General features: G+C 62.1%; 12 protein-coding genes across 12 annotated transcripts; 7 read left to right on the top strand and 5 right to left on the bottom strand.

The window, feature by feature from the left end:
• Positions 1 to 349: 349 nt before the first annotated feature.
• AMSG_05360 (IFT complex B protein) lies at positions 350 to 1,309 on the top strand (the record flags this gene model as incomplete). Its single annotated transcript, XM_013902333.1, has 1 exon — positions 350 to 1,309. The coding sequence occupies one exon, from the start codon at positions 350 to 352 to the stop codon at positions 1,307 to 1,309; it is 960 nt and encodes a 319-aa protein (XP_013757787.1).
• A 31-nt stretch (positions 1,310 to 1,340) lies between these two features.
• Positions 1,341 to 2,535, top strand: AMSG_05359 (endonuclease/Exonuclease/phosphatase; the record flags this gene model as incomplete). Its single annotated transcript, XM_013902332.1, has 2 exons — positions 1,341 to 1,352; positions 1,393 to 2,535. The coding sequence occupies 2 exons, from the start codon at positions 1,341 to 1,343 to the stop codon at positions 2,425 to 2,427; spliced, it is 1,047 nt and encodes a 348-aa protein (XP_013757786.1). The 3' UTR covers positions 2,428 to 2,535.
• Positions 2,536 to 2,614: 79 nt separating this feature from the next.
• On the top strand, positions 2,615 to 4,497 carry AMSG_05358 (ubiquitin carrier protein; the record flags this gene model as incomplete). Its single annotated transcript, XM_013902331.1, has 2 exons — positions 2,615 to 4,457; positions 4,484 to 4,497. 2 exons carry the CDS (start codon positions 2,615 to 2,617, stop codon positions 4,495 to 4,497), a joined length of 1,857 nt encoding a protein of 618 aa, XP_013757785.1.
• A 189-nt stretch (positions 4,498 to 4,686) lies between these two features.
• Positions 4,687 to 5,523, bottom strand: AMSG_05357 (alkaline ceramidase 3; the record flags this gene model as incomplete). The annotated part of the gene is made up of 1 exon (XM_013902330.1): positions 4,687 to 5,523. The coding sequence occupies one exon, from the start codon at positions 5,521 to 5,523 to the stop codon at positions 4,687 to 4,689; it is 837 nt and encodes a 278-aa protein (XP_013757784.1).
• A 561-nt stretch (positions 5,524 to 6,084) lies between these two features.
• AMSG_05356 (uncharacterized protein) lies at positions 6,085 to 8,196 on the top strand. Its single transcript, XM_013902329.1, has one exon. The coding sequence runs from the start codon at positions 6,310 to 6,312 to the stop codon at positions 8,026 to 8,028; it is 1,719 nt and encodes a 572-aa protein (XP_013757783.1). The 5' UTR covers positions 6,085 to 6,309; the 3' UTR covers positions 8,029 to 8,196.
• Positions 8,197 to 9,130: 934 nt separating this feature from the next.
• Positions 9,131 to 10,237, bottom strand: AMSG_05355 (uncharacterized protein; the record flags this gene model as incomplete). The annotated part of the gene is made up of 1 exon (XM_013902328.1): positions 9,131 to 10,237. One exon carries the CDS (start codon positions 10,235 to 10,237, stop codon positions 9,131 to 9,133), a length of 1,107 nt encoding a protein of 368 aa, XP_013757782.1.
• Positions 10,238 to 10,355: 118 nt separating this feature from the next.
• AMSG_11876 (uncharacterized protein) lies at positions 10,356 to 10,833 on the top strand. The gene has a single exon (XM_013902463.1). The coding sequence runs from the start codon at positions 10,502 to 10,504 to the stop codon at positions 10,808 to 10,810; it is 309 nt and encodes a 102-aa protein (XP_013757917.1). The 5' UTR covers positions 10,356 to 10,501; the 3' UTR covers positions 10,811 to 10,833.
• A 3-nt stretch (positions 10,834 to 10,836) lies between these two features.
• Positions 10,837 to 12,977, top strand: AMSG_05354 (uncharacterized protein; the record flags this gene model as incomplete). The annotated part of the gene is made up of 2 exons (XM_013902327.1): positions 10,837 to 12,786; positions 12,959 to 12,977. The coding sequence occupies exons 1-2, from the start codon at positions 10,955 to 10,957 to the stop codon at positions 12,975 to 12,977; spliced, it is 1,851 nt and encodes a 616-aa protein (XP_013757781.1). The 5' UTR covers positions 10,837 to 10,954.
• Positions 12,978 to 13,128: 151 nt separating this feature from the next.
• On the bottom strand, positions 13,129 to 14,255 carry AMSG_05353 (TPR repeat protein; the record flags this gene model as incomplete). Its single annotated transcript, XM_013902326.1, has 2 exons — positions 13,129 to 13,158; positions 13,212 to 14,255. The coding sequence occupies 2 exons, from the start codon at positions 14,253 to 14,255 to the stop codon at positions 13,129 to 13,131; spliced, it is 1,074 nt and encodes a 357-aa protein (XP_013757780.1).
• A 167-nt stretch (positions 14,256 to 14,422) lies between these two features.
• Positions 14,423 to 15,801, bottom strand: AMSG_05352 (vacuolar protein sorting 29). Its single transcript, XM_013902325.1, has 3 exons — positions 15,725 to 15,801; positions 15,545 to 15,619; positions 14,423 to 15,046 (listed from the first exon to the last, which is right to left on the bottom strand). The coding sequence occupies exons 1-3, from the start codon at positions 15,725 to 15,727 to the stop codon at positions 14,666 to 14,668; spliced, it is 459 nt and encodes a 152-aa protein (XP_013757779.1). The 5' UTR covers positions 15,728 to 15,801; the 3' UTR covers positions 14,423 to 14,665.
• A 140-nt stretch (positions 15,802 to 15,941) lies between these two features.
• AMSG_05351 (uncharacterized protein) lies at positions 15,942 to 17,296 on the bottom strand (the record flags this gene model as incomplete). The annotated part of the gene is made up of 2 exons (XM_013902324.1): positions 15,942 to 16,646; positions 16,679 to 17,296. 2 exons carry the CDS (start codon positions 17,294 to 17,296, stop codon positions 15,942 to 15,944), a joined length of 1,323 nt encoding a protein of 440 aa, XP_013757778.1.
• An 869-nt stretch (positions 17,297 to 18,165) lies between these two features.
• On the top strand, positions 18,166 to 23,868 carry AMSG_05350 (uncharacterized protein; the record flags this gene model as incomplete). The annotated part of the gene is made up of 2 exons (XM_013902323.1): positions 18,166 to 23,222; positions 23,271 to 23,868. 2 exons carry the CDS (start codon positions 18,166 to 18,168, stop codon positions 23,866 to 23,868), a joined length of 5,655 nt encoding a protein of 1,884 aa, XP_013757777.1.
• Between the last annotated feature and the right edge of the window lie 3,965 nt (positions 23,869 to 27,833).

Below are 27,833 nucleotides of genomic sequence, written 5' to 3'. Positions count from 1 at the left end.
TGATTGTTTCGGTGGCACTGTTGGGTGCTTGGTGGGTGCTTGATGGGTGCTTGGGCGGTGCTTGGTGGGTGGGTGCTTGGTGGGTGGGTGCTTGGTGGGCGCTTGGTGGGTGCATGGTGGGTGGGCGTCGGGGTGTGCCGAAAGGGCGCGCAGGGAAGGCGGGCAGTGGAGGCGGTAGCCTCTCTGTTGTGTGGGCAGGCTCTCCCTGGGCAGAGGGATGGGCACATGCATTGGGAAAGGCAAGGGGCTCACAAGATTGGTTGTACGGGTTGTACGGGTTGTACGGGTGTGTGGGTGCATGGGTGCATGGGTGTATGGGTGCACGGGTGCACGGGTGTAGAGACCCATCATGTCGGACCACCACATGCGGTCACAGGTGGTGGAGAACCAGCACTACGATGAGGCGCTCTCACTCGAGTCGTCGTCGGAGGGGGCGGGGTATGGCGGAGGGGATACTGGCAATGTTGGCGCTGGGTATGAGAGGGAAGAAGGTCATGGCGCGACAGGCATTGTGACAGGATCGGTCCTCGGACCGCACATGGGCGGGCGGACCGAGGGTGGGGCCGGCGGGGCGCTGGGAATGACCCGCGGGCTGGCCGGCACGGCTGGGAATCTCGACGAGGCGGCATCGGGCGCACATCGGGTCGATGGCCCAGCCAAGTACGACGCCAGCCAGTACGACGACCTGCAGGTATCGGCGGAGATCCGCGACCTGTTTGGCTACATCGAGCGGTACATGCCGACGAGCTTTGACATCGAGACGAGCCTCAAGCCGTTTATTCCCGAGTACATTCCGTCTATTGGCGACATTGACGGCTTCCTCAAGGTGCCGCGGCCAGACGGCAAGGACGACGGCCTGGCGCTGGCGGTTGTCGACGAGCCATGCACCAAGCAGTCGGATCCGACTGTGCTGACGCTACAGCTGCGGGCCAACTCGCGCAAGTCTAACTTGACGCCGATGGCCGTGAAGGCAGTCGACCCCGTGGCGGAGCCCAAGGCCATCGCGTCATGGATCGAGAACATTTCGGAGATGCACTCGCGCAAGCCGCTGCCGTCTGTCTCGTACTCGCGCCCGATGCCGGACATCGAAGCTCTCATGCAGGAGTGGCCGGTTGAGTTTGAGGAGGCGCTGAGCAAGGCCGGTGCCCTCCCTACTGCCGAACTCGACGTCGATCTCGCCACCTACGCACGCATTGTCTGCGCCATTCTCGACATCCCCGTCCACGATTCAGTCGTCGAGTCGCTCCACGTCCTCTTCACTCTCTACCGCGAGGCCAAGTCGCACCAGGGTGTCAACGCTTTTGACTAGCGGGTTGAACGCCGAGTCGGTTCGCCTGGCCATGGACTCACACGTCAATGAACTCGTCACCTGTCTCGCGCGCTCGGTTGTAGCCGGAAGAAGCCCCGTTCCACGCACAATTGATGGACGTAGAATCTCTCCTCGCTCAGCTAGCTCGTCCGCACGCGCTGCGCTCGACAACCACACGGGTGACAACCCGTGCCGGCGAGGTGCTTGTGGAGGAGCGGGATGCCGAAGGCGTGGTGACTACGACGCGGGTCGGCTCAACCTCGCTGGCGAGCCTCTCGCTCCGGTTTGGCTTTTCGTGGCATGGTCACAGCGAGCGATGGGTGGAACAGCAGCAGGAACGCGACGACGATGGCTGCCTTGATGAGGCTGGTGCATGTCGTCGCCTTCTCCGCATTGTCACGTACAACGTCTGGTTTGCCGAGCGTGATCAGCTGGCGCGCGCCGAGGTGGCGATGGGCGAGCTGGAGTGTCTCGACGCAGATTTGATATGCTTGCAAGAGGTGACCCAGCCGTTCTTGGATCTTCTGCTTGAGCAGGACTTTGTGCGCGAGCAGTATGTGGTGACGGATGGTCGCGGCTCGTCGATAGTGCCGTACGGGGTGGTGATGCTTGTCAAAGCCGAGGTCGGGTTGCAGAGCCTCGAGTTCATTCCACTCCCGTCCAACATGGGCCGGCGCGCGCTGGCAGTCAAGACGGTAGCGCCAGCGGCATTCGTTGTCACCGCACATCTCGAGTCCAAGAACTCACCCGAGTATCGCGCAGCGCAGGCGGCGGCAATCGCGGCGTACCTTGCCGACGAAGGGTCTTGCGCTGCGATCCATGTCTTTGCCGGCGACACCAACGTGATGGCCAGGTCGGAGGAGAACGCGGCATTGTGTAGCGCACTCGCACCGCTGGTCGATACCTACGACGCGGCCGGCGCCACGTTCTCCTCTACCATCCATCCGCCCGAGCCGCCTCGTCGCATCGATCGCATCTTCGTCTCGCCAGAGCATGCCGGTGCCGTCGTCTCCCTCGAACTCGTCGGGGCGGCAGCCGAGCTGGGCTTGACCGCCTCGGATCACCTCGGCCTGGTCCTTGATCTCGAGGTGGTGAATGGAGGGCCAAGTCGCAGCTGATGTGCACTGAGGTTGTGTGTCGGTGACGAGCTCGGCTGTGTCCCAGAATGGCCTCGTTCGAAGAGCTCGCATCGGCGGTGACCTCAGCAGAAAAACTGCCATTAAAAACGTGTGGGGCGATGGAAAGAAGGCGAGAGCAAGTACCATTTGTCTTGCTTCCATCCATCTTTGCGCACGCTTTACAGCCATGTTTCATCGTCCCACGCATGCGCACCCGTCGGCCACGTCAGCTGTGCGGCGGCTGATGCGCGAGTGGAAGGAAATTGCTGGTGAAGAGTTTGAGGGCGCGAGCATTGCGCCATCTGAACAGAACATGCTCGAGTGGCACGCCAACATCACCACCGACTCGGGCCCGTACGCCGGCGCGGTCATCCATCTCGTGCTCGACTTTCCTGTCGATTATCCGTCGCGACCGCCGGCGATCAACCTCGCGTCGCTGGTGTGGCACCCAAACGTGTTTCGCAACCGCGGCCGGCCGGGCTACTACGTCTGCCTCGACATGCTCAAACACTACTCATCGTCGGCGCCGTTTGCCGGCTGGTCGTCAGCGTACTCGATCGCGGCGCTTGTTCGGCAGCTACAGTCGTTTCTCCTTGCGGAGCGCATTCCGCAGGACGACGGAACGGTTGTTGACTTTAACGACTACGTCCGGCCGGAGCAGTTGGCCAAGACACTGACATCGGCGGCGAGTGCGGTGTGCTCGTGCGGGCACAGCGGAAGTGCGCCGTGGCCTCCGCTCTGCGGTTCCGAGCCTGGAGCCAGTGCCGCACATCCTGCCACTGATAGCGGCGTGTGCGGTGACGTGGCGGACAGGTTTGATCTGTTTGCGCTTCCAGCCGAGCTTATTGTGGCCATCCTTTGCAAGGTCGACCGGGCATCGCTTGTCCGGCTTGCAGTGTGCTCGCGGCGGACGAGTGCGTTCATCAACGACTTTGGCCTGCTGGCGCGGAGCGATCTTGTCTGCTTCCACACCAAGCTCACAGTGGCAGAGGACGTTATGGGTATTCCGCTCGCGGTGGCGCGGCATCGCTCGGGCGCCATCCGCGAGATCACCTCGACGCTGGACGTCATCTCGTGGACCGCGTTCTCCGAGGATGGGCTGCGGACAAGCGCGTGGGGTGGTCACTTTCAGTACTTTCTTCCGCTGGCCATCGACGCGCTGCGGTTCGACGACGCGTACCCGGTCCTCCTCTCGGAAATGAGCGAGCTGACCGGCGAGCGCGACGATCGGGTGCCAGCAGCGGCGCTCCGGTCACTCATCACCTTTGCGGCGTCGCTCATTGTGGGGCTCATGACAAACGCAACTAGCAAGACCAACGACGATGCGGTTCCGCGCGGGGTGTCGGACAAGGCGCTGCGCGGCTTTTGCTGGGCCCATCATCTCATGCTTGCGCTGGTGGCGCGGCATCCAGAGCTTGTAGATGCGATCGAGGCCGAGATCGAGGACTTTGTCACCGCACCGCAGTACCGGCACAAGCGCTACACCCGCTCGCTCGGTGAGTTTATCGTCAAGCTCCTCCTCTCGCGAAAGCACAAGTGGCGAGTCCGGATCTGGAAGCTGGTCCTCCTCGAGTCGCTGGACAGGCAGGTCCTCTGGGCAACCCGCACGTACGCTCAGCTCCACTGCATCGCCGGTGAGGATCGGCTTGGATGGAAGCAGCGTGCACAGCTCACGTTTAACGCCGCCGAGACTGGGATTCGGCTCATCGCCTTCCAAGTCTACTTTCTGCACCTCCTGCATCCGGCGAGCGCCCGAGTGGGCGACGAGAGCGGGTCGTTAAGCGAGGACTCGGCCGATCCGCTCGCTACCGCGCTGCATCAGTACAACGCCCGGAGCGGAGCGGCCGCCACAGAGGCAGCTGCTGCGCTCAGTGCGGCGTCCAAGCGGATTGCCGCCATCAGCTCGTGGAACGAGTACTTTACCTGCATCGGCGCGCCGCCGCTACCTCTTGACGAGCTCGGCCCGCTCCTCGAGCGCGCGGTGGCTTCGTCAGCCCGGCGCGGATATCATACGCCGCCGCAGTCGGGACGTGGGCGCGCGCAGTCAGCACGCCAGTATGGTGGGCGTGATCGAGGGCGTGGGAGTTCATGGCGGGCTTCTTCACACCGGTAGTCGAGTTGGGTGTGAAAAATGAAACGATCTCTCGATTTTTGACGTCTGATCTTCCACGCTCGCCTATGAGCAGGACTCGGAGCGGGGGGTGGTGGTGGTGGTGGTGATGGTTGTGTTGACGTGACGCGTCAGACATAAAGTGGATCTTATTGCCGCACGGCCGATAGACTCGGGTGCGGGGTGTGAGACTCTGTACTTGGGACAGTCTTGTCGATGGCGATAAAGGGGAGGATGTGTGCGAGGCCGCGCGGGTGATGGACGAGGGCTACGGTGCGGGACGAGCCGAGGACGTATGCGGCAAGGAATTGGATCCAGATGAGAGTGCCGGTGCCCGAGAGCAGGTGCCACCACGCATGAAAGGCAAAGGGCTTGACAAGGCCGCAGATGGCGCACTCGGTGATCCAGAGGAGGAACGCGGAGCCGTAGACAAGCATGGCGAGAAAGAGAGAGCGGCGGGCCGGGACTTCGACGGATCGATAAAGCATGACTGAGCGGACAACGAGAGCAACGGTAAGGGACCCGTACGAGAGCTGGAGCGGAAGCGGCGAGTCGCGGAGCAGGTACATGAGGAGGCCGATGGCGAGCGTGGTTGCGGTGGCGATACGGGTCGATGTCCGTCCGGCAAAGGCGCCCACGCTGTCGCGCGATGAGAGCGCCACGTGGTAGGCGCAGACGCCAGCGATCATGGGAAGCTCGTCGAGGAGTTGGCCGGCGTACGAGAGGGTGGCGTGGAAGACGGTCGAGCCGCAAAAGACGAGCAGGAGCCAGAGGTAGGCCGATCGGAGGTGCGGCGGGAGAAAGGTGGAGCGATGGTGGGCCTTGTGCCAAGCAAGGATGCAGAGAATGACGATGGGTATGTTGGAGAGAGTGTTCCACCACTCGGCAACGTAGTACGAGACGGCGTAGTTGTCCTCGCACCAGTCGATGGACGAAGTCGGCTCGCCCCATGCCCCCACGTTTACGCCCTCGCTGCTGTCACTCATTTCGAGTTCTGCCGAAACAAGCCAAGGTCCAGCCCAGAAGCGTGACTTCGACGAGTGGGCGTGCCAAGAGGCGTGTGTATACCTTGGTACCTCGTAGTGCTGCGCGTGACTAGGTGCGTGCGGCGGCGAGTCGGGCCGACTCGCGGAGCGATGCTATGTTGAGCAGGATTTCGGTGATGGGGTAGGCGATGGGGATGGGGATGGGGTGGGGTGGCGTTGTTGTTGATCGATAGTGCATATATATGTGTGTGTGTGTGGTGGTAGTGGTGGTGGTGGGTGGGGGGTGCGGAGGGTGGAGGGGGGTGGGTGAGGGGGGGTGGGGGGTGGGGGTGGTGGACACAAAAAAATGATATCAGCACCAAGCGCCGGCCGTGTCGAACACGTGGCATCACGTGAGCGTCATGGGCAGAAAGGAAGGATAGGGCGAAAAATATTCGCTGCGGCGCTCCACCACCACCGCCGCCGCTCGAGGCCGAGACAGACCGAGGCCGAGGCAGACAGCGAGGTGGTGGTGGTTGCGGTTGGCCGAGCTCAAAGGGGGAAGTAGAGTCACACTTGGCTTGGACGACGACAGGCGTTCAGGTGAACGAGGTCGGACAAGGCGGGCAAGAAGAGCACAAGCAGAAGCAGCAGCGCGTGGTCTTGGTCCCCCTCGTCGCGGGTTAGCCTTTTGAGTCACTTGCGCTCGCCGAGAGGTCGTGGAACAAGGAGAGGCAAGCCGAGCGTTGTGGGTAGTCAGTCAGCACGGGTGCGACGACGGATTGGGTGTGACGGCAAAGCGACAATATGAATCGTAGCTCGTGGCATGGCCTCACGGAAGGCCTGGAGACGGCGATGACCAAGAGCGAGAATGGGATACTGCGGCTGCGGGAGCTGGTGGGATATCTGAGCAAAATGGCGGATGTGCACGAGGATGCTGGCAAGGCCATGTCCAAGTATGGCAAGACCAAGCTGTCCAAGCTGACGCCGATGGAGACGGCGAGCGAGATGAGCGAGGCGATGCTGCAGATGGTGGCAATGGACGAGATGCTGGCCGACGAGCAGGCTGCGTACAGCGGGCCGGCGACGCAGCGGGCGGTCTTCCGGGTCCTCAACGCGCAGACCGGGTTTTGGGCGGCGTTCCATGCCGACGCAGCGCAGGTGCTGTCGGAGCGGGCGGAGGATTTGAGCACACTAGTCAAGTCGCAGTCGAGGGCCGTGAGCGAGTTGCAGCGTGCGGTGCGGAAGGATGTTGCGGAGCTCGAGAGCCGCGAGGCCGACGCCGAGAGCACGCGCAAGAGCTACCATGAGCGATGCGAGGCGGCAGCCGAGGCGCGGCGGGCGGTGGAGGCAGCGACGGGCGATCCACAGGTGACGGCGGACAAGTATGCGGCGCTGGAGCGCAAGGCCGACAAGGCGCAGCGACGGGCCGAGGAGGCCGAGGCGTCGTACGACGCGGCGCTGGCGGGGTACAACGCGTTTTTGGACGAGGTTGTGGGGCGGCGGCGGATGGCACGGCTCGACGAGCTCGGGGCGGCGGCGACGGTGCGTGCGGCAGAGACCAAGAGAACGGTGGACGCGCTGATCGAAGCTCAGTATCCGCAACCGTGTCCGCACGACCGGTCGCGACAGCAGCTCGGAGTACTGGCGGAGTTTTTGGACGGCGAGCGAGATGTGCGGAACATGCTCGTGGCGTGCGGCTATGAGGGCATGGCGCCGCCGCCGCTGGCCAAGGACGTGTTCAAGGACGAGAGCAGTGGCGGCATTGTCCACGCCTCGGCTGACTTTGAGCGTAAGTTTGAGGCGTACGCTGGCAAGCCGTTTGCCGAGGAGAAGGCTGCGCGGCGGGCGGCGCGGGCGGCGCGGCTGCGGGCGCGGGGCGTGTTTGACTCGCCGGTAGGGCGGGAGCCTGCAGGTGAGAGCGGGCCCAAGCCGGACGTGCTGCTGGTCTCGCCGCGCGGCGGATCGCGGACGCGGCGGCGGCGGCCGTCTGTCTCGATCCCGCAGAACCGGCCGCTGCCGTCGCTGCCGCCGCAGCGTGGGCGGACTAAGCAGCGGTCGGCGACAGTCTCGATTCCCGAGGCCGACGATGATGGCGACGACAACAGGGCGGCTCCTGACGAGAGCTCCAAGTCAGCACCGACCTCCCCCCGCGCGCGGAGAATGCCGGCGACGCGGAGCAACCGCAAGATGTCACTCGGCGGTGCAGGCCTACCGCCGCCCAAGCCCAAGCGCAAGGCGTCGGTGCCGAACGTGGCCAGGCGTGCAAGCGTCTCGCCGAGCATTTCACCGGAAGGTGCGGTGCCGGCACGCGTCGGGGCGCCGTCGCCGTCGCTTTCGCCGTTGCCAGGCCTCTCGCCAGCAGCCTCGCCAGCGGTGTCGCGGACAGCATCGCCGATTCCCGGCGGACCGGCGCCGGCCAAGCCGGCCCGTACCCGAGGAGTCTCTGCAGGCCCGCCCAAGCCGAGTCGCGTCACGCGGCCTCGTGCCGATTCTGAGCGCAGTAGCACCGTCCACAATGGCTGAATGCCATACTCATGGCAAGTGTCTTCCGAGTGCGGCGAGGCCGAGTCCCCGTCGCGATCGTCGACGCCGCAGCCGCGGGCGCTTGAGTCCCTGCTGGGCGCCCGCGCTCAATCTCATTGCTCATAGAAGTGTGCGGCGCGGCGAGAGTGTAAACGCGTAAGATGTGCATGATCGTCGGCTGGAAGGCGAGCGGTGCCGGTGTGCGAGCGCGCGAGCCGTGTCGAGATAGCGTAGGATGGCGGGCGAGTGGCGGCAAGGGGGGGGGGGGGGGGCCAGAGAGGGTTTGAGCAGGAGGAGCAAGGGTGACACAGACTCATCTCTGATCCAATTCAGGTAGCCAGCAGCGGGAGAGACGCATTGTCATGCTGTTGTATGGATTGGTGTGTCTGGCGGGAGTAGCAGCTGCCGATCACCGCGAGTGGGAGGCATAGGCGCAGGTCTCTTTGCTGCTCTCTTCATCGGTGCCGTCTTCCTCCTCCTCTCCTCCTCTGCTGCTTTGCCTGGTACACAAAGTACAAGACGTATGTTCCCAAGGTGTTGTGTGTGTGTGTGTGTGTGTGTATGTGCGTGTGTGTGTGTGTGTGTGTGGGACTCATGTCGGTGGAGAGGTTGGTATGGTGGTTGTGGGTGGCTTGGTGGCGCCAATGGGTTGGTGGCGGTGGACGGGGGGTTGCTGATGGTGGTTATGACTGGGAACTGGTTGGCGATGGTGATGGTGGTGGTGATGTCGGTTGATGGTCATTCCGCCGGTCGATAGCGTGGTGGTGATCTCCACGCTCGTCCTGTACACGCTGCTCATTCTGTTCTTTGTCCTCGCACCCAAGCGCGATCCCGGCGCCCCCAAGGACGAGTCGCCGGCCGATTGGAGCATCGGCTGGCGCGTTCTCATGTGTATTGTGCTTTTCTCGGCATGCTGTCTATGCTCGCTTGTCGTCCTCTCCGACGATGTGATGACACCCCGCTACGCGCTGCCGCACACAGAATAAAGGCCACACGGTGATTGGTAGTGAGCGCGCACCATGCCCCTCCAGCCGATGATCGACCGGAGGAACATGAGCTGCGTTTGTTGGGGGGGAAAGGGGGGTAGGCCAGGCCTTCAGAATCAGAAGAGTGTCTCGATGATGCGCGAGGGCTCGAGCTCTGAAAAGGCCGAGTCGTCCGGATCGAGTGCGCCGCCGTCAGAAGAGACCGAGCCGTCGTCATCGTCGCAGCCGTCGTCGGCCGGCGCCTCGTCGTCGGCGTCGAGTGTATGCTGGGTCACGTCGAGCGTCGAGTTAAGCGAGGTGTTGTGGATGGGTGACGCGGCAGGCACACCGGGACCATCGTCAGCGTCAGCGTTGGCGCCGGCGGTAGCGTCGGCAGGCACGTTCAGCAAGTTCACAAGAGTAGCAACAATGGCGTCGGCATCGACACCGACCTTGGCAGAAGCAGGCACCACCAGCGAGCCGTAGATCGAGGCTACGGCAGCAGCAATGTTCTCAGAGTACGGAATGGCAGCAAAGACCGAGCGGGCCCGCGGCGCCGTTGCCGCAGCCACAGACGCCAGCGACGCCGCCATCTTGGTCTTCAGCTCGTTCGTCTGCGCCGTCAGCGCATCCGCAGTCAGAACACTTGCCTTGGCAGCAATGACCTTGGCCCGCGCGAGCGCAGCCGGCTTGGCAGCCGCAGCCTCCGTCTCGGCTTCCTTCGGCTCCGTCTCGCCATCGACCACCGGAAGCTCGGCAGCCTCAGGGTCGACCTCGAGCAGCGCCTCGAGCGTGGCGAGAGTCACCTCGACTGGATCGGCAAGGACAGTCGCCACCGACGAGCGGATCTGGGTCGTCTTGCCGGCCACCTTGGTGCGGATGGCAGCCGTCGTCGTGTTGACCTCGTCGACCTTGGCCGACACACTCGCAGAGACATCGGTCACCTTGGCCGAGACCGTCTCGGACATGTTGGTCACCTTGGCCGAGACCGAGTCGAGCGAATCCACCGCAAAGGCGTCGAGCTTGGCCAGCTGCGGGACATACGGCGAGGCGGCAGCCACCACCTTGGACGTCAGCGACTGGGCAAGAGGCGAAGAAGCATACAGCGTAGCCGTAGAGCTGCTGAGCTTGGTCAGGAGCGGCGACGAAGCCGTGAGGCTTGCAAGTCGCTCAGGAAGTCGGAAGGACGACACAGTCGTCGTCGTCGTCGTCGTCTCCACCGCCGTGCGGGAGATGGTCGCCATGTTCGGAACTTGTTTCGTTGGAGTGAAGCGTACTGCCACAGCTCTCGAATACTGTCTCAACAGTTTATCGTTGCTTTGTCAACACACTCGACAGCTGTTGACGTGGCACGTGGCTGCGGGCATTAACTTCAATTTTCTCTCCCGTTTTTGGCGCCAAACACTCGTCACCCCCCGCCATGTGTGTTCTCTCGCTCTTCCACATGGCAGGAAGAACTGGTGAGGCATAGCTAGCTGCGATGGAGGAGGAGAGAGAGAGAGAGAGGGATGGTGAAGTTGTATGTGGGGCAAGCGTGTGCTGCTTGGGTTTTGGAAAAAGCCCGCTCTGATAGCCTGTGCCGAATAATGGGCCGCACTCGTCGAATGTTCGTTTCGAATATGGCGTCTCTTCTGTGCCTCTTTGCCTTGCCACGCACCGCCATCGCCCATTGCTGCGCATGCCTGTCCACCGACGCAGCTGCAGTAGCGAGCACGGTCTCGCCAGTAGAGTCAGTTGGTGATCTGGAGCTGGCAGAGCAGGGTTTCCGCTGGAGAAGAGTCTCGGCACAGACCTGGCAGACACGTAGGAAAATATAGAAGCGAGCGCCGCTCTGCACTTCTGCTTTCGGCCTCCTCGCAGCGCAGGGAGTTCGTGCGAAATCCGCGTGCACCTGTAGCAACAGGGTGAGGAGGCGGGGGGAGAGAGACCACGGCATACACTCGACACCTGTTCGCACACCCATGATGCGGACCCATGGCTCATGGCTGCAGTACCGGTCACCGCTCAGCTCGCTCTTCTCGACGAGGTTTGTGGCGGTGGAAGGAAGCGAAGTCCGCGGCTTTTCCTCGGACCTCACTGACGCACTGGCGCTCTTTGCGCTCGGCCCATTGTGCGAGACGGCGACTGGGGTCATCCGCGGCGGGCTTGCTGGCCAGGCGTATGCCTTTTACATCCAGCTCGGCGGAGGGTGCGGTGTCACCCACGTCTTTGCCGCTCACGAGCCCGCTGTTCTCAAGGCGTGGCTCTCAGCCCTCATCGCCGCGGGCGCCACCTACGTCGGCGTGGTGGACGATCTGCCCGCGACGAGCGATGTCATGGTCGGTGGCTACGATGAGGGCCCCAGTTCGAGCAAGGTTGGCGGCGGCGGCGGCGGCGACGACGAGAGCGGGAGCGGTGACAGCGGATGGACGGATGCCATTGTCCCGCCCAACGCCATCCAGTCCGTGATCTCGTCGGCAATGACCATGGCGGTTCTCGTCGACATCCAGTCAAGGAAGCCGCGGGTCAAGATGGTCTCGCGGTACTTTGTGCTCACGCCGGGCACGCTCTCGGTGTACACTTCGCCGCGACTCCCGGCCAAGCTAGTGGCACAGCTGGACACCCGCGAGTACAACGTCGGCATCAAGCACTTTGCCGAAGCTGCGCCTAACTGCATCTTTCTTGCACCCAAGGACGTGACCGGGACTAAGGCCGAGGGCGTAGTGTGGGCCAACGTGTCGTCGGCCGACAAGCAGCGCGCGTGGGTCCGCGCCCTCGTCGCCAAGGGCAAGACCGGCCAGGCGCAGTGGGACTCGATCCGCGACGATGTCGAGGGCACGCTCTTCTACGAGTACCTTCTCGCGCCGCCGCCGCCCGAAGACGCCAAGATCCGCCCGCCATCGTTCCACTCGCAGTTTGCCGACGTCAACGACGAGCGCAAGCAAAAGGCCATTCAGCGGGCTCTCGAGGCCGAGGCCGCCGCGGCAGCGTCGGCGCGCCCAGCCTCGGGCGACCACTTTGTCTCGGAAGAGCTGCTCGCCGCGCCGGCATCGGGCGGTGGCGGTGCCAAGACCAAGTCGCCGTCGCTGTCCAAAGTGGCGCGGATGAATGCGCTGGCGTCCAAGGTCCCGCTCTCGGTGAAGGAGCAAGCAGCTCGGACGCGCAAGTGGTGCCAGGCCGTGCTCGCCAAGCGGCACCCGTCGGGAAATACCCCGATTGGGCAGTTCAACATGGAGAAGGCTGCCGCCTGCGGATGGCTCTTCTTTGAGATGGTGACAGACTATGCACACGAGCGGGCGCCCGAGCACACCATCGACGTCAACTCGATTGCGGCGTGCCGGACAAACCTCTCACTCGCACGCGAGTGGATGAGCCTCCTCGGCATCGACGTTGAGGGCTGGCAGGTCGACGACGTTGTCGGCTGCTCGACTCGCCCGATTCTTCGCGCACTCTCTGCGGTTGCCGACCGGTACAACGTCGACCTCGCCGACGGCGGGCCCGAGTACCTTGCCAGAGCAATAGTGCCGCAAGCGTCAGGAGGGGCGTCAGGCAGCGGGCGTGCGTCTAGCAACAGCGGCAGCAGCAGCGGCAGCGGAAAGAAGCGTGCGCTGCGCTCGTCGTATGTCGCTGACGTCCAGCGGGCGGTGCCTGGGCAGGCGCGGCGGCTCTCGGTCTCGGCGCCGAGCACAGACACGGCTGTCGCCGTCACAGTCGATGAGCCGTTTGGGTGGGAGCCGTCGCTCAGCTCGCAGCAAGTGGCGTCGGCGAGCAAGCTCGAGGGTATCACCCTGCCCTGGATCAACGCCGTCCTCAAGTCTGTCGGGTGCCCGGCGCGAGTCACCATGACGACGGATGACGGCGTGGCGACGGGCGTCGGCCTCGTCTACCTTCTCTCGCTCGGCGTCGGTGCGGCGCTCCCGGCGCAACTTGTCACGCCTGCAACCACGCTCCGGATCCGAATCGGCAACCTGACGGTGGCGTACCAGCTCGCGCGGCGACTGCTGACCGACGCAGTCGTCTCGCGCTGGCCGCACCCGTCGCGGATTGCCGGCGGCGACGCCGTCCGCAAGGCCATCGGCGTCATGCTCGGCTCGCTGGTCAAAGGCCTCCGCGGGCGGGTCATTGCTGCACCGAGCTCGGCGTAGCGCCGTCGAGCTCAGCAAGAGCGGCGGCGGCGATGTCCGAGCTCGGCGCAGCGCGGAGGTACCAAGCGCGGGCGGCGGCGGTGTCTCGGGGGACGCCTTTGCCCTCGGCGAGCATGTGGCCGGCGTTGACCATGGCACCGACGACGCCACCCGAGGCTGCTGCCTCGAACAGCTGGAACGCAGTTTTGAACGAGTGCGGCACGCCGCCCTTGCCCATAAAGTGCAGCGTGCCGAGGTTGTGTGCGGCGCGGGCGAGGCCGGCGTCGGCGGCGGCGCGCAGAAGCGCAGGCGTCCGCGGATGGATCCCGTCGTTGGTCTCGGTCTCGGCATCGAGTGCCTGCGAGAGCGCAAAGGCTGCGAGTGGGTCGCCGGCCTCAACCGCCTCTTCCCACAACTCCTTGGCTCTCTGAGGTGCGGCCGGTGTGCCTTCGCCGGCAGCGTGCATGGTGGCGAGGTTGTGAAGCGCGGGAGCGACGCCAGCCTTGGCCGCCAGCTCAAGCAGAGCGAGCGCAGCAGCCGGATTGACCTTGACGCCTTTGCCCTCGCGCAGCAGCTGAGCGAGGCCAAACTGGGCCCACGGGTGCCCGCGCGTGGCCAGCGACTTGAGCAGGGCGGCACCGCGGCCGGGCCGCAGGCCGGGCACATCGCCAGCGTTGGCCGCCACGGCCGGATGGGCGCCAGCGTGAAGAAGCCCGGCCAGATACGCTGCATCATCCGATGCATTCGCGTCCTCCAGAGCATGCTCAAGGACCGTAACCGCCTGCGTGAGCACAACCCGGGCCATCGGCGGGTCGACCGGCGGCGGCGGCGTGACATGCGCCACCAGCGCAGCGCCGAGCTCGGCCGCCTCGCCGGTCGACATTGCTTCCAGGGACATGTCCAGATCACACAGCTCTGCAGGAGGATCGCCGAGCGAAGCCTCGACAACCTTGCCCATGACGTCCGAGACAGCTGGCGAAAGCGCTGGCGGATCAGTGGCGTGCGAGTGCGAGTGCGGCGCGGCGGCATGGCCGGTACTCGGCGAGACCTCGGCTGACGGGTCAAAGGCCTCGTAGAAGGCGCGTAGCTTGTCGTCAGATGACGAGGCGGAGGATGAGCGAGTAAGCGACCATTGGAAGCCGCGGCCAAGTGCGCCCATTCGACACAGATGGAGCGAGCGGAGCATGGGTGCTGCGGCGTAAGTTGAGTGGGTGGCGAGCTGACGCGTTTCGGGCTGGACGACCGGCCGAGAGCCCGGGCCAACGTGGTCGAGGCTGAGTGGACAAGTCTAGGTCGTTTTCTGGCTGACTGGCAGACGAGAGCGAGTGGTCAAGAGTGAGCTTTACTCGTCATCAGCGTCCTCCTCCTCGGCGTCGTCGTCATCGTCGTCGTCGTCGTCGTCGTCGTCATCGTCCTCGGCGTCGTCATCGTCCTCGTCATACTCGTCGTACTCGTCGTCGTCGTCATCATCGTCGGCGGCGCCGTCCTTGCGGTGGATGACGCGGTCGATCTTGACCTTGTCGTCGACGATCTGGTAGATGTAGCAGGTGGCGGTCGAGCCGGAGAGGTTCATGAGGACAAACGAGGGGGTGACCTCGTCGGTGATGGGCGAGTACGCACCGGTGACCGAGCCCGGGTTGATGAACAGGGCGCCCTCGTACTCCCAGGCCTCATGCTCGTGGGTGTGGCCGGAGACAAGGATGTCGACGTCGAGCTTGCGCTGCAGGGCGGCAAGCGCCTCATGGTCCCCCAAGGCACGACCGCGTGACCGTGGACAACGCCGATGTTAAAGTTGCCGACGGTGACGACCTTGTGGTCCGGAAACGACGCGTTGTCGTCAAACTCGCCCTTGACCACCGTCACGTCTGATGCCAGATGCCGGAGGTAGTCGTATGTGTCGCGCGATGTGAGGTTGCCCGTCGAGATGACGTGCTGGATCTTGCCGGGCACCTGCGGCGTGGGCGAAGAAGAGGAGTGTGTAAGTGAGTGATTTGGGCCAGTGTCGGGCGAGCAGGTGACCAGGAGCGTCGATAGCCAGATGACGACCGAGTCGGACCAGCCGACGACCAAGCAAGGCAGTGGCTACTCTGCCTATATCCAGCCGACGAGCCGCACCACAGCCACTCCCCACCGGCGACCACCGACCACTGACCACCGACCACCGACCACCGACCAACGACCACCGCCCACACGTATAAGCGTGGTAATGTAGCAATGTATGGGCAAGTACACGACTGTAGCTACCATGGGTGTGGGCGTGGGCGTGGGCGTGGTGGTGGTGGTGGTGGCGGGGGGACGGGGGGGACGGGGGGGAGGGGGCAAAAAAACAGCGACAGGCGGCGAGAGGGAAGGGCGGGGGCGACTATGGGTCACACGCGTGCCTCGTACCGACATGCACCACTTCTGCTACCACAGGCAGGGGAGGGAAAGGGGACACAGAGTACGTACCAGAAGCTCACGGAACTTCGGGTGGATGTCAAAGGCCCTGTGCGGGATGTGGAAGTCGCCCACAAGCAGCACGAACTGCGCGGAAGGAGGGGGGGGGGGGGAGAGGAGGGCGTGTGTGGTGAGTGGGAGGTAGGGGGGAGGGGAGGGTAGGGGGGGGGTGTGGGTGCAGGGCAAGCGTACCATGGTGTGGAGGTGTGTGGGTGTGGGAAAGGGAGGGGTGTGGGTGAGGGCTGTGTGTGCGTGTGTGGAGTGGGGTGGTTAGGGCGAGCATGAGTGGGTGGGGAACGGGCTGTGGTCGTCTGCTGGGGTCGTCAGCAGGTCGGCTGCGATGGTTGCCAGCGGCCGATCGAGTGTTAGCGTGGGGAGCACAACAGTGATCCGGAGGCGACCGGGGGCGTCAAGCCATCGACCGCGACATGGTCATTTCGGCGTAAGCACGGGCAGCCTCGTGTGGCTCAAGCGGTTCGGACGACATGAGGACCATCGATTGCGCCTCTTTCATGGCGGCGAGCTCGTCGAGGACAGCCTTGTTCTCGTCCAGAACTTGCTTAACCACAGGCTTGGTCGATGTGCGACTCGGCTTGCGGGTCTTCTTCTTGTTCTTCTTTGTCCTCAGCCGGGACTTGGGCTTTGTCTTGGATCGGGCCTTGGATACAGCCTTGGGCTTTGCCCTCGTCTTCTTCGTCTTTGCCTGCGGCGTGGGCGAGGCGCGAGCACGGACAATAGCGCGCGAGTGTGCGCGGGCGGCGGCGGCGGCTTTGGCACGCTTGCGGGCTGCGACGCGCTGCTTCTTCTCCCGCTCGAGGCCGAAAATGTGCCGCTCGAGGAGCGCAATCTGACCCGCGAGCTGCTCGATGACGGCCTCGTTAGTGGCATTGAGGTGTTGGAGCGAGACAAGCTCAAGGGTGGCTCGTGGCTGGAGAGCAGGCGGGGCATCGCCAGACTGAACCGCAACCAGGCGCTGGTCCAGCTCGGCCGAGAGCCGCTCCAGCTCGCCACGGAGGGCGGCAAGCTGGGTATTCTGCTGGGTAATGCGGGCATGCGCCTCATCGCGCTCTTGTACCAGCAGATCCGCGCGGGCGTGTGCAGCAGCAGCAGCCACCTGTGACGCGCGCACAAGATCGATTGTTCCACGCGGGGCGTTGGAAGCTTGCTCGAGCCCAGCCGCGGCTCGGGCACAGGCGCGGAGAGCGAGATCGATGGCGGCGAGCGCGGAACGCCGTCAGCGTCGGCGTCGGCAATGAGCTGGAGCTGGCGGATGGCGTCATTGCGGGCAGCCTCGAGGCGGACAAGGCGGGCCCGGAGCTCCTTGTTAACAAACTCGAGCTCTTCGATACGGGCGTGTGCGGCGGTGAGCGCCCGGGCCGAGTCACGGGTCGCACCCGAGAGAACCGCCCGCTCGGCAGCCTCGTCCTTGAGTCTGACCAGTGCGAGATGAAGGTCGTTGTTCTCGCGCAAGATCCGCGAGTTCTCCGCCACCAGCGCCTCTCGCGCCAGCTTGCCGAACATAACCTCCGAGTGTGCGTCGTTGCCTCGACTGGCGGCCTCTTGTCCTAGCTGATGTAGAGCGGCGGTAGCGGCGACCAGATCGTCGACCAGCGCTTTGGCGAGCCGCGCGCTCTCGATGCCGAGAGGAGCCGAGTAGCCCAGCGCGAGCAGCTTCATGCGCAACTCCTCAAACTCGGCCTCGGCAATGGCCGCCGTCGCCCGCTCTGCCTCCCCCTGTCGTGATGGTGCTACGGGTGCGCCCATGGCTATGGAGCAGGAGTATGTGATGTGTGTGAGCGAGTGTGGTGTGTAGTGCGTAGTGTGGTGGAGTGTGGAAGTGTGTGTGGGGAGAGGGGGCTGGCGGGGACGGTCGAGCTGTTTTGGCGCCAGCGCGAGCACGATGTGTGGAGGCCAGGAAATGGCCAATGTCCCGGCAGTGTGACGGCTGAATATACTGTATTATCGCAGACATTCTCGAGAGATAGGATGGCGCCGGTGACATTGGCTGAAAGTGGCATGCGGACCACGTGGCTAAATTGGTTCCGTGGGTAAGGTCAGATCTCGACCAGTTGTTGAGTGACAAACGCTCGACGACGACCGGGCCCGCACCAACAGCAAAGGTAGCGTTCTGTCGTGCTGTACACTCTGGGCACGTAACACTCGTCATGACAACCGGAGCAAGGGAGTCCATCCACCAAGGAGGTGGTAACACGCCCTCGTCTCGTGTGGAGATTCCTGTGGCTCCCTCCTCGGATCGATTTTTGAGCCAATCACGGCCGGCGGAGAGGGTCGCCAACCAGCTCACCGAAGCCTCGTCAGCACCACGCGACGCCCTCACGCCAGAAACCGTCTCTGGCCTTGCCAACACTCCGATGAGCAACGCCACGCCGGGCATGCCCATCGCTGCTTTGGGGACTGGAATCGCTTGTCCTATACCGCTCTTCCACCCGTCGACGACACCGGCAGCAGGCAGGCAAGTCACTAGCTCGACGCGGCGGGGAGCATCGTCGTCGGGGTCGTCGCTGGTGTCATCATCGTCGTCATCGTTCGTAGCGGGAGTGGCGGCATCATCTTCTTTCTCCACCTCCTCCTTGTCGTCCTCGTCAGGAACGTCTTTATCGGCATCGACGTCGATGGCCCTCGACTCACCAGATGCAACCATCTGTCCCCCGTACAAGCGAGTCCGCAAGTACTCCCCGGCTGGACCAGGGGGAGCTGATGTGGTACCGGCATCCGAAGCAGCCTCGCCGGATGGTTGCAGACCTTTGAAAGACAGCCTGACGGCCTCGCGGTCGTCCCTGCTCAGCAACGAGAAGCCCGAGTACATGGAATCGTCGACACTCGCGACGGCGAAAGCGGTCATGCAGCAGAACGAGCAGCTGGACTCATCGATCCGGTCGCTCGGCGGGCTCAACGTCGAGCCGTCGACGACATTTCTCGAAGTCATGGTTGACCGTGAGGTGTCTGGCCAGGTGGCCAGCAGCATCACATGTACTGACAACGACGATGAGGTGCTGTTCAAGCTGCGCGGCGATCGCAATGCCGAAGACGTGCCTAACACGATGCACAAGCGGCGGAGACCGACGACGCGGACCCGTGGCTTTCAGCGCGGGATTCGCGGAATGGTCATCGGGCTTGTCGACGCGTCTTCCAAGTCGAACACAGCTTTCCAGGCCGCATTCCGGTTCTTTCCGGCTTTGGCCATTGTCATCGAGTTCATCCAGCTGGTGGGGCTTGCGGTACTGGTGAGCAGACTACGGTTGCCATCTCCGGCATCGACGTCGCTCGCGCTCTTGTCACTCAACATGTTCGTTGACCACCAGCAAGAGATCTCGTACTCGCTCCTCATCGTCTACGGGGCGCTCAACGGGTGTGTGCTACTCGGATCCGGTGTCATGTTTGGCTACATGTACACCGGGGCGCCTGCGCCTCCTGCGACACTGGTCTCGTCGGTCTCGAACCTCTGCAGAGTCATGTCGACCATTCTGTACGTGCCGTCGATCCATGCGCTTCTTAACCCGCTCCTCTGCCAAGCCATGACGCACGACAAGTGCCTTGAAGATGTCGGCCCACTTCACGCGCTTGGCGCCTTTGCCGCGCTTGTTGTCCATTTGCTCTTTGCCACGCTCATGGTGGCAAACACGTACTCGGCCGATCCCGAGTCGCGCGACTATGCGCGGCGGGCGCATACGTGGCTTGATTTAGTGGCACTTGTGGTCAAGACGATGATTGTTTTTGACGCAGTATCATCTTCGCCTCTTGGAAAGCAGGCCTCGCTTTACTTTATGCTTACGAGCGTGGCATTCCTTGCCGTCATGGCGATTGCGCTCCAACCGTATCACTGGATGGCGATGAACCGGGTGCGGGTCGGCTTCTTTAGCGCAGTTTCGTTTTTCTTGGCCTCTTTGGTGATGTACTCGTCATATGCAGCACCAGAAGAGGCGGGCACGGTGGCGTCGGCAGTGATTCTGCTCGCGCTCCCGGTCGGATTTGGACTCGGCTTTGTAGGCATGCGACCGTCGTTCAAATCGATGCTTGTCTCGTACCACGTATCATGGATGCTGAGCCCACTCGAGCTCGGCTACGTTGCCGCCGACGTTTACCGGTATCATTTGGAGCGGTTGATCGCGTCGCCGCAGCGGATGGGGCTCTACGGCACGTATCTGGTCGAGACACTCAAAGAGTACGACGAGGCGGATGAGCTGTTTGAAGCGGCGCTAGCAACAGGTGTGCCTGGTTCGCACGTCATCGACACCTCGGTTTGGCACGCACGGCTAGGAGCCGAGTCCACGGTTGCCACCGCACACATGGAGCTTGCACTGCGCTCGGCGGCGGAGCGGCGATTGGTGGTCATGACAATATGTACATCGACCAAACTCGCCAGCGAGCACGCAACACGGATGACGTTTCTGCACCTGCGGCGGCTGCTGCGCGAGCACGCCGATGTGGCCGTACTGTCGGCACGGGTTCATGCGGCCGAGATGGAGTCGCATCTGCTTCTCCACCCCAACTTTCCACTCACCATCCAACAGCTCCTTCGCTCGTGGCTGGGCGGCGAGCGGCTTTCGCAGCTCGGGCACGACTCGCAGTACGTTGTTGCCAAGCTCCACCAGTTTGCACGCGATCACCGCAGCATGCCCGACGCATCGGTCGAGCTGCTTGCCGACGTCATCCGCGGCCCAACGTCGATCTCGCGGCACTCGCCGCTTGGCGCGGCGTTGACGCGGCCGACCGAGTGGCGCCAGCTCGGCGAAGAACGTGTGGCAGAGGCAGCGGCGACGTCACCGGCAATTATGACGCCTCTTGCAACCGAGGTTGCAGGCATGGTCGACATTTGGGAGGACGACCGCACACCAGGCGGAGGCAGTACGTTTAGCTCGACGCTGCGCCGTCGGTCCGGAACGTGGCAGACGTCGCGCGAGCGGCTAGGGACTGTCCCCGAGAGTGAGGTGCCATCGCCATCGCCATCGTCAGGCGCCTCATCGAGCTCTTCTCGTTTGTGGCGGTCGGGAAGCACGGATGGGGACGACAGCCTCTCGTCAGTTCTCTCGAAAGCGCTGTGCGACTTTCTGCAGGCGATGACTTGGGCCGGGCGGTCGGTGTCTGTGGCAGTGCTCATGGTCGAGCACTACAACGAGGTCGATCCTGCGAGCCATGTTGTACTTCGCAAACTGGTCAAGCTTGCTGCAGCATTGCCTGTGATTGTGGTGACCGAAGCTGAGTCGGGCGTTGGAGGGTGTGTGCTAGACGACCTGGCCCAATCGTGGAGCTTGGTGATCGGATCGCGGGCGACGCCGGTGTCCACGCTCTGCCGCAAGTACGAGTTTTCGAACTCGCTGCCGCAGGTCGCGCAGGTGGAGAACATTGAGGTGATACGGCTGAAGGTCAACGATGCGTCGACGACTGCGGCGTTTGCCGGCATTCCGTTCCAGGTCTCGCTCGGGAGCTCGGCGGTCCCGGTCTGCACCATCTGCTGTACCGGAATGTTGGTCCGACCGAGTGAGTGGCAGATTATGGGCGCCGAGCCCAGCGTGTGGCACGAGTCGGACGGCGGACACTCTGTGGCGTCGTCGACACGACTGCTGGAAGACATGGGCTACACCCACGACGCCCAGGTCGCGCATAGCCGCAGCACAGGCATCCGCTCGATGCTTAGTAGCGACTCGGGAGAGAGTGATGACGGTGACAACTCGTTTGGCACGCTCGATATCATCGCCGAGGCTCCGCCCAGACCCGACGGTGTCGCCACTGTTGACACAGATGTGGCCGAGAGTCCCGGGGAGCCGACATCGACGAAACGGTTGCAGATGTCCCTGTCGCAGAAGCGACGCAGGCTGTCGTGGAAAGACCAGGCAGCCTCGCGCAGACACGGACGTCGAGCATCACGGCGGATTGCACCTGAACTGTCAACGATCAGGTCGGAGGCGTCGCTTGGCTTTGACAGTAGCATGGTTTCGTCGGTTTCGCTCGTCAGCCAGATAGCCCCCGGCACCGAGTCGGTCCAGCAGCTGCTCCGGCATCGATCTCTGCATCACATCCCGGGAGACTATTGTGTTTCGACACTACGCCAGGTGGTTGTGTCTGTCGTCGAGTGCAAGGTCGACGATCTTGGCCATGGCCACAAAATCGATGCCGTGATGTGCCTGCTCGAGCTGGCGGCCGTTGTTGGTCGCAGCCAGTACGTGACAGTGCTCGAGCTCGCGTACGAGCGAATGCAGGCGGAGCCGGTCATGCTCGCGGATGCAGCAGCATGTGCACGGGTGTATGCTATTGAGTCCGTCTGCTTCGGCGATGCGTTTGGCCTCGCGATCGAGGTTGGCATTGTGGTGGTGGCTGGTGTGGACGCAAGTGCGCGTTTCTCGTTTTGCCATGCGTCGGAACACAACGCTCTGCTTGCGACGCTGGTGCCTGACGCCTACCAGCATTTTGCGTATCAGGTTGGGCACGCGCTGGACGAATCGACCCATGTCCTGCACAGCCATCCGCTGGCGTATATGCCGTACGCGGTGCGGGCATGGGACGTACAGCTCCTTATCAAGGCGCACTTTGAGCTCATCAGGCACGAAGGAACTCGGACGCTCGACGCCACGCGCGAGCTACTCTTTCTCATCAACCGCAACGACACCGCGGCCGGCGACACGCCACTTCCAGCTGAAATGGCACAGCGGCGTGAGTGGCTCCTGGCCTCGGACGCGGCTACGCACGAGATCGAGCGTGGGGCCGGCAGCGCCGAGGTGCCCCGAATCCTCACGCCGCATCTTGATCACAAGCTGGCGAGCATGCCCGCCAAGTACTCCCCGTCGGTGAGCTCGTTCCCTGAACGGTACTTTCTCGAGTCGGTGGACGTTCACGTGAGCTTTGAGGACCGACGTGAAGCACTGAGGGCTTACATGACTGAGCTCCTCCGTGACCCGTCTGACACGCTCTTTGACGCCTCGCACGAGTCGGAGCAGGTCGACGACATGCTTGTTATCCTGGAGCAGTACATAACTGATCCGGAGTCGCAAATTGCCGTCGATGCGCTGCGGGCAAAGGTCGAGCTGGTGCGCGGCGATATACGGGCGGCGCGCGACGCGGTCGTCAGCGGCGCACGGCACGCGCGGAAGCACAAGCTTGCGCGCTCAGCCACGCCAGCCATCCAGGAGCTGCTCGACGTGGGCGGATGGATCCTCTGGTCGATTGCTGACTACGCGCATGCACGGACCTGGCACAAGCGTGCGTTCCAGGTTGCGCACATGCTGCAAAACCCTGTCCAAGAGTCGTATGCACTGGCTGGCCTCGGGTTTGCTGAGCGAGACCTCGGGCGAATGCGCGTGGCAGGCTCGCGGCTGCAGCAGGCGCGTCGGCTAGCACAGTGGCTTGGCAACGCACCATGGACCGCACACATTGAGAACGCGCTTATGGGCGTGCATCTCGGGCGCGGTGAGACTGAGATGGCTGCAGAACTCTGTCACGAGGTCTTTGCGCACTGTCGCATCCCGTCAGCAGTGGACAAGGCGCTGGTGACGCTCATGGAGATTGCAGTGCTGCGCCACGACGACAAGGCTTTTGACATCGCTTTCGCCACCGTTCTTTCCGAGACCAAGTCGCGCGCGACAATAGCAGACGCACTGATGCTCGTGGCGGTGTTTGAGATGCAGCGGGTGCTGCTGATGCGGGGCCCGGCAATGGAGGCGACGACCTCTACGCCGTACAAACTCCCGCACACACATGAGGTGTGTCGGACAGCTATGATGAGGGCGCTGTACGGGTATGGCTCGCTCGAGCTTGCTGTTGTTCGGTCGCGAGCGATCTCGAGCCGCATCCAGGCGGTGGCGACCACGAGCAATCCACATGCTGGTGTCCGGGCGTGTAGTCAAGTCAGGCAGGCTGCGCTGATTGCAGCGACGCTTGTGGCGGCAGATGTGCTTGCGCGCGGACAAGAGCTGGCCGACGGAGTGACCGAGACGACACCTTCACCCGGAGTTGGCGGCTTGATCCACGGCTTTGCAGCGTTGCAGGTCCACCGCCTCGCCGATGTCGGCCGGCAAGACGTTGACGATACGAGGGACAGCAACACTTTGATGCAGGGCCGGTGGGACGTGCTCGCATACTTGCACATCATTCCCCGACTTCGCACAGACCTTGTGCGCACACGGCGGTGGTGGTTCCGAAAGTACCAGGGCGTGTTTGTGGCAAGCGAGCTCGTGAGCTGGTTTGTCGACAGCGGGTTTGCAGCGTCGCGCTCGACTGCTGTCATCCACGCCAAGCACATGTTTGCGTTTGGACTCATCTCGCATGTCTATCGCGCGCACCAGTTCCAGGATGAATGGAAGTTCTTCCGCTTTCACGTGTAAAGCCATTGTCATCCTCCATCCCCGTACTCCATCATCATCTCCTCGTCATCACTTGTTCTCGTAGGGTTAGCGTGGAATCGCTTACCGTCGCCGCCTCGACTGAAGGCTGCTATTCGGCACAAGTGAAGTGGGTGGCTATGTTTCCGGAATGAAGAGTATGTGTGATATGGGTGTGGTGGTTGTGGGTGGGAATGGTCGGGAGTGGGGGTCGGAGATGGGCCCGAAGAGAAGCGATGAGGCGGGGTCAGCAGGGAGGGTGGAGTCGGGGGTGGGAGACTTGAGATTGGTGATGATTGAAAGATGAAGAGTCTGGCATGTGATGGTTGAAGAGTGTGTGGGTGTCGAGGTAGGGGATGGGGATGGGGTGAGTTGAAGCGAGAAGACGAGGAGGAGGACGAGACAGAGCAGGCGGTATGCGATGGTATGGTGGTGAGTATGGCCATAGCATGTGGGTGAGGAGGGTGGCTGGAATGAAAGTGATAAAACTGGAGTAGAAGTTGAGGGTGGTGGTTGGTAGTAATGAGGCGTGATGAGCATGGTAGGGGGGATAAGGGTGGTCGTGGCGTGGGTGTCGGGACGGGCGGAGGAGGGGCTGGGAATGGTGATTGGGGTTAAGGATTGATGTGGGCGACGAGGGAGCCGGGAACTTGGGCGGCGAGGGGGAGAAGGGCGGATGGATTGGATTGAGATGGACGTCGATGGGCACGAGGGCTTGGGAATAGAAGACGAGGCAGACCACTGCACTCTAGTCCACCACTGCATTGCCTATCGATTGCACTGGCCCTCTCTTGTTATTCCTTGTCTTAGCCAGCCCGGTGGTCTCGTCGTCTGGCTCGGTGGTCGGCGGCAGGGGCGGCTGGTGATGAGCAGGCCGGCGGGGGCTGTGATGGGCAAGGCCGGGAAAAGGAGGGGAGAAATGGGTCGGAGGGCAGCCTGATAGGCATTGCCAATAATGTGGCTATCTCTTTGTATTGTTTTCAATGTCCTGTCGATGGCTAGCTTGCTCTTGGTGGTGCCGGCGGTGGTCGGTCGGCGGCGGGCGGCGGTCAGCAGCGAGCAGCCGGCGGTCGGCAGTGATGCTGTTGACGGGTTGGCGTCGGCTGATGTGTATATCGGCGGGCAGGAAGTGGGTGGCTATGTTTCAGGTGTAGTGCGTATGTGTCGTGTGGTTGTGGTGGTTGTGGGTGCGGATGGTGGGGAGTGGGGGTCGGATATGGGCCCGGGGAGGAGGGGTCAGCACCTTCGAAGGGACACAGGGCCAACAACTTGGGCCTGAGCCGGCGGAACTCGGATTCCGGAATACAGCAGCTGTGGATTGGAGACTGTGCAAGGGGGTATGTGTGTATGTAGTAGAGTAGTAGTGAAATCCGATTGGCCATATCTTGCAATGTGTGTGATGGGGGGCGTGTGCGGGGTCGGGCGGTCGAGGACGTGCTCAACCACCTAGGCAAACAAGTCGACGCGGAAATGAGCCGAGGAAGATGGGTGTCAATGACAGCGATACTGATACTGGTGCTAGTGCATGGCAAGTAAAAACCTTGGGCGTGGTCGCGGGTTGTGTAGCTGGTGGTGGGTGGGAGCTAGGTGGTGATGAGGGTCGGCTGTTCGGGCGAGCGGGCGGCGGCTGGCGGCTGGTGGCCGTCGAGGCAAGGACAACAGAGGGAGCTGGGTCGGAGCGGGGTGGCTCGAGATTGCTGTTGGTTGGAGATTGGGCAGTATAGCATGTGATGGTTGACGGATGGCGGTGTCGAGGTCGGGAATGAGGATGAGGGTGAGCTGGAGCGAGGAGAGGAGGAGGAGGAAGAAGAGGAGGAAGCAGAGTGCGCGATGGGATGGTAGGCATGGCCAAGGCAAGGCGGTGGTGCTTGTGGCTAGGATGATAGTGATGGTGGTGGGGTAGGGGTGGGGTGGTCGTTTGTGGTGACGGGTGGTAATGAGTATGATAGGGGGGATGAGGAGGGTCGTGACGTGGGGTCGTGACGGGCGAAATGGTAGTAGGTATGGCGATTGGGCTTGAGCATTGATGAAGGTGGGTATGATACGGCTGATGGGTGTGTGTGGGGTGTGGGCGATAGGGGCGGCGGGTACTTGGCCGGCAGAGGGAAGGCGGCGGACATAAATTGAGTTCAACATTGAATTAATTGAAGAAAAGCTGGAACCAGCATCAAACGAGGCAATGACGTCAACAACAACAACCAAAGATCATACATAGCTTGCACAGCACACATATGAGTGAGCCAACAGGGACTGGACAAAGCTAGCAGGCAATGGGATGAACTCGGGTGACGTTCAGGTCGATGAGGTAGGGCGCGGTTGATCGATCAGATCTGCAGATCAACCACTACCAAGATACAACAGAGTCAACACAGAATACATTGCATGCACAACTATTGACCATGACTGACGACAACAAAGATGAGAATCGATGGTGTAGTGAGCAACGGTCGATCATGGATGTGGAAGTCAAGGACGATGAAACCAGGGGAGTCAAGAACAAATGAAGCATGACGAATAATAATACAAAGCAACAACAAGGGCGAAAGGAATGATAAATGGGGATGCATGTCGATTATGGTCAACCATCACAGGCAAAAGCAACCGAAGCAGAACATGAAGCCAGACAATAGCAACAACAAGCATGTGAGACAATAAACGGCAAAGAACAAGGAACATGGATAGCCAACAACAAAAGAAGCAGAAAGAATCGAATGATCAATTGACAATGATCAACAACAATCAATTGAATGTCAAACAATCGAACGAGTGACGAGTGGCGAATCATAAAAATGTTGAATGACATTCATGTCAAACAACAACCCGCACATGCGAACCCGAACGAGTGACACGGGCAAGTGTCAATGGAAGGATGTCGATAGTGAATCAGCATCAAACAATCAATTCACGCCCATGCACAGCCATGCGCGTGGTGGGGTGGAGGAAGAGTATGGTGGGGTGGATGGGATAGGTAGGAGTGGCAAGAGGGCAGTGAGTGGCAAGTGGAGTGAGTGGTGGTGGGTGGGGAGAAATGGAGTGGGGCTAGGCTTGATGAGGCATCAGCTAGGGTTGACGAGGCATCAGCTAGGGTTGACGAGGCATCAGCTAGGGTTAGGGTTAGGGTTAGGGTTAGGGTTAGGGTTAGGGTTAGGGTTAGGGTTAGGGTTAGGGTTAGGGTTAGGGTTAGGGTTAGGGTTAGGGTTAGGGTTAGGGTTAGGGTTAGGGTTAGGGTTAGGGTTAGGGTTAGGGTTAGGGTTAGGGTTAGGGTTAGGGTTAGGGTTAGGGTTAGGGTTAGGGTTAGGGTTAGGGTTAGGGTTAGGGTTAGGGTTAGGGTTAGGGTTAGGGTTAGGGTTAGGGTTAGGGTTAGGGTTAGGGTTAGGGTTAGGGTTAGGGTTAGGGTTAGGGTTAGGGTTAGGGTTAGGGTTAGGGTTAGGGTTAGGGTTAGGAAATAGGGTTAGGGTTAGGGTTAGGGTTAGGGTTAGGGTTAGGGTTAGGGTTAGGGTTAGGGTTAGGGTTAGGGTTAGGGTTAGGGTTAGGGTTAGGGTTAGGGTTAGGGTTAGGGTTAGGGTTAGGGTTAGGGTTAGGGTTAGGGTTAGGGTTAGGGTTAGGGTTAGGGTTAGGGTTAGGGTTAGGGTTAGGGTTAGGGTTAGGGTTAGGGTTAGGGTTAGGGTTAGGGTTAGGGTTAGGGTTAGGGCCCCTTAGGGTTAGGGTTAGGGTTAGGGTTAGGGTTAGGGTTAGGAATAGGGTTAGGGTTAGGGTTAGGGTTAGGGTTAGGGTTAGGGTTAGGGTTAGGGTTAGGGTTAGGGTTAGAAAAAGGGTTAGGGTTAGGGTTAGGGTTAGGGTTAGGGTTAGGGTTAGGGTTCCGGTTAGGGTTAGGGTTAGGGTTAGGGTTAGGGTTAGGGTTAGGGTTAGGCCCCCGGCCCCCCGGTTAGGGTTAGGGTTAGGGTTAGGGGTTCCCCCCCAGGGTTAGG

Source organism: Thecamonas trahens, assembly GCF_000142905.1.
Source record: "Thecamonas trahens ATCC 50062 unplaced genomic scaffold supercont1.23, whole genome shotgun sequence".
Taxonomy (NCBI): Eukaryota; order Apusomonadida; family Apusomonadidae; genus Thecamonas; species Thecamonas trahens.
Note: the sequence above shows the minus strand (reverse complement) of the source record. Positions and strands in the feature narration are given on the sequence as shown.

Excerpts from the sequence above, each read along its gene's own strand:
- AMSG_05356 (XM_013902329.1), top strand. The coding sequence starts at position 6,310 with ATGAATCGTAGCTCGTGGCATGGCCTCACGGAAGGCCTGGAGACGGCG.
- AMSG_11876 (XM_013902463.1), top strand. The coding sequence starts at position 10,502 with ATGGTGAAGTTGTATGTGGGGCAAGCGTGTGCTGCTTGGGTTTTGGAA.
- AMSG_05352 (XM_013902325.1), bottom strand. Across the intron at positions 15,047-15,544 it reads CGAAGTTCCGTGAGCTTCTG|GTGCCCGGCAAGATCCAGCA; the intron begins GTACGTACTCTG and ends CCCACGCCGCAG.